The sequence below is a fragment of the Perognathus longimembris genome, chromosome 1, assembly GCF_023159225.1.
Source record: "Perognathus longimembris pacificus isolate PPM17 chromosome 1, ASM2315922v1, whole genome shotgun sequence".
NCBI classification, from domain to species: domain Eukaryota; kingdom Metazoa; phylum Chordata; class Mammalia; order Rodentia; family Heteromyidae; genus Perognathus; species Perognathus longimembris.
In genome coordinates this window covers 33,358,448-33,360,181 of record NC_063161.1, presented here as the reverse complement: position 1 = coordinate 33,360,181, position 1,734 = coordinate 33,358,448, and the positions used below count along the sequence as shown (strand labels likewise).

Genomic DNA, 1,734 nt, shown 5'->3' with positions numbered 1-1,734 from the left:
TCACATGACATTGTCTACCATTTAAAGTTTCTTAAAATTCTTAATCTTTTTTCTTTTTATTGTTATTCTTAAGCAGTTCCACAAAGGAGCTTCTATTTAACAAAGCAGTTTATGAGTACAAGTATCTTGGGCAATGTCATCCTTTCAACATTCTCACCCATTCCTTCTCTTCCCTTCCCTCTCCCCTAGCCCCTCAGTGGACAAATGGATCAATAAAATGTGGTATATATACACAATGGGAAAAATAAATCTTGAATAAAATTTATATTTCATTGTAAACTTGATATTGTATTTATAATAAAAATAGTTGGACAGCCTCTCTGCCGGCCTTGGCGCCTCCTTCTCCAGGCCCTTCCTCGCCAGTGCCTTAAGGAAACCCGAGTGCACACCGACGCGGCCCAGCTCTTCATTCGGAAAAGACTGGCAAGTGGAGCGGCAGCAATGAATGTGGATCATGAAGTTAACCTCTTAGTGGAGGAAATTCATCATTTGGGCTCAAAAAATGCTGATGGACAGTTAAGTGTGAAATTTGGAGTCCTCTTCAATGATGACAAATGTGCCATCCTCTTTGAAGCATTGGTGGGAACTCTCAAAGCTGCAAAACGAAGGAAGATTGTTACCTACCCAGGAGAGCTCCTTTTGCAAGGTGTTCATGATGATGTCGACATCAGTTGCTGCAAGGTTAAGGTGTTTCCATAGCTTTGTGTATTGCTGGGTTTTGTTTTCATTTTTGTTTCTTGTAAACTGGAATAAGTCAAAGGACCAGCCTGCGGTTACATAATGTATTTTTATAGAATTTTGAAAACAAAAGGGGACTCATTTTAGAAGTCTTTTTTTTATATCTTGAAAAGAGTGATGTTTACCTAATATAAAATAAACAAATACTGTTATTTTCCTCAGCAAAAGTTGACTGGAAGATGTAGTCATTGAAGCTGTTTTATGTTTTTTTTGTTTGTTTGTTTTTGCTGGTCCCGGATCTTGAACTCAGAGCCTGGGTGCTGTTCCTGAGCCTCTTTGTGCTCAAGCCTAGTGCTCTACCACTTGGGCCACAGCACCATTTCCAGCTTTTTAAACTGAGTAGTTTACTGGAGATAAGAATCTAATGGACATTCCTCCCTTGACTGGCTTTGAACCGCGATCCTCAGATCTCAGCATCTTGAATAGGTAGGATTACAGTTGTGAGCCACCAGTGCCCAACTGGAGCTTTTTATTTTGGTTTTTCACTTTTTGTTTTGAGGAGATATGGAAGCATCTGCTTGATAAATCATTCTTAGACAATTTTTATAGATAACTTGACATTCTGTCAAAGAGAAAAACCAAATGAAGAGCAAGCCTCACAAGTAATGTTATGTTTATATAATAAAAACATGGAACTGTCTTAAAATTGCAAAAAAAAGAAAATAATAATAATTGATGCCATAATTCAAAACTAAAATGATAAGCAGTTTGCATAATATATTAGAGTCACACAAGTGCGCTAAGGTGTTCTAAATGACTGGAAACAATACATTCTATGTTGTTTATGTGCACAATTTGCCAGAAATTATTTTCTGAGAGTTGCTTAATCTCTTTTGTACTTAAACAAGATAGGACAAATATATTTCACTAATAAGAAAGTTTTCAATGATCAGAGTTCTTTGTCTTATTGAGTGAATTGCTCTTTTGCTATCACATATGTTGAGAAAAAATATTATAAGTTCATGGAATGATAGCACATTTAAGTAAAATTTCACA

The 1,734-nt window shown here is 36.3% G+C and overlaps 1 protein-coding gene across 1 annotated transcript; it reads left to right on the top strand.

Moving 5' to 3' along the window:
- The first annotated feature begins 360 nt into the window (after nucleotides 1-360).
- On the top strand, nucleotides 361-958 carry LOC125353987 (costars family protein ABRACL-like). The gene has a single exon (XM_048349789.1). It carries the CDS (start codon nucleotides 442-444, stop codon nucleotides 697-699), a length of 258 nt encoding a protein of 85 aa, XP_048205746.1. The 5' UTR covers nucleotides 361-441; the 3' UTR covers nucleotides 700-958.
- The last annotated feature ends 776 nt before the right edge of the window (nucleotides 959-1,734 follow it).

What these genes read in the sequence shown, in the direction of transcription:
- LOC125353987 (XM_048349789.1), top strand. Translation starts at nt 442, where the DNA reads ATGAATGTGGATCATGAAGTTAACCTCTTAGTGGAGGAAATTCATCAT.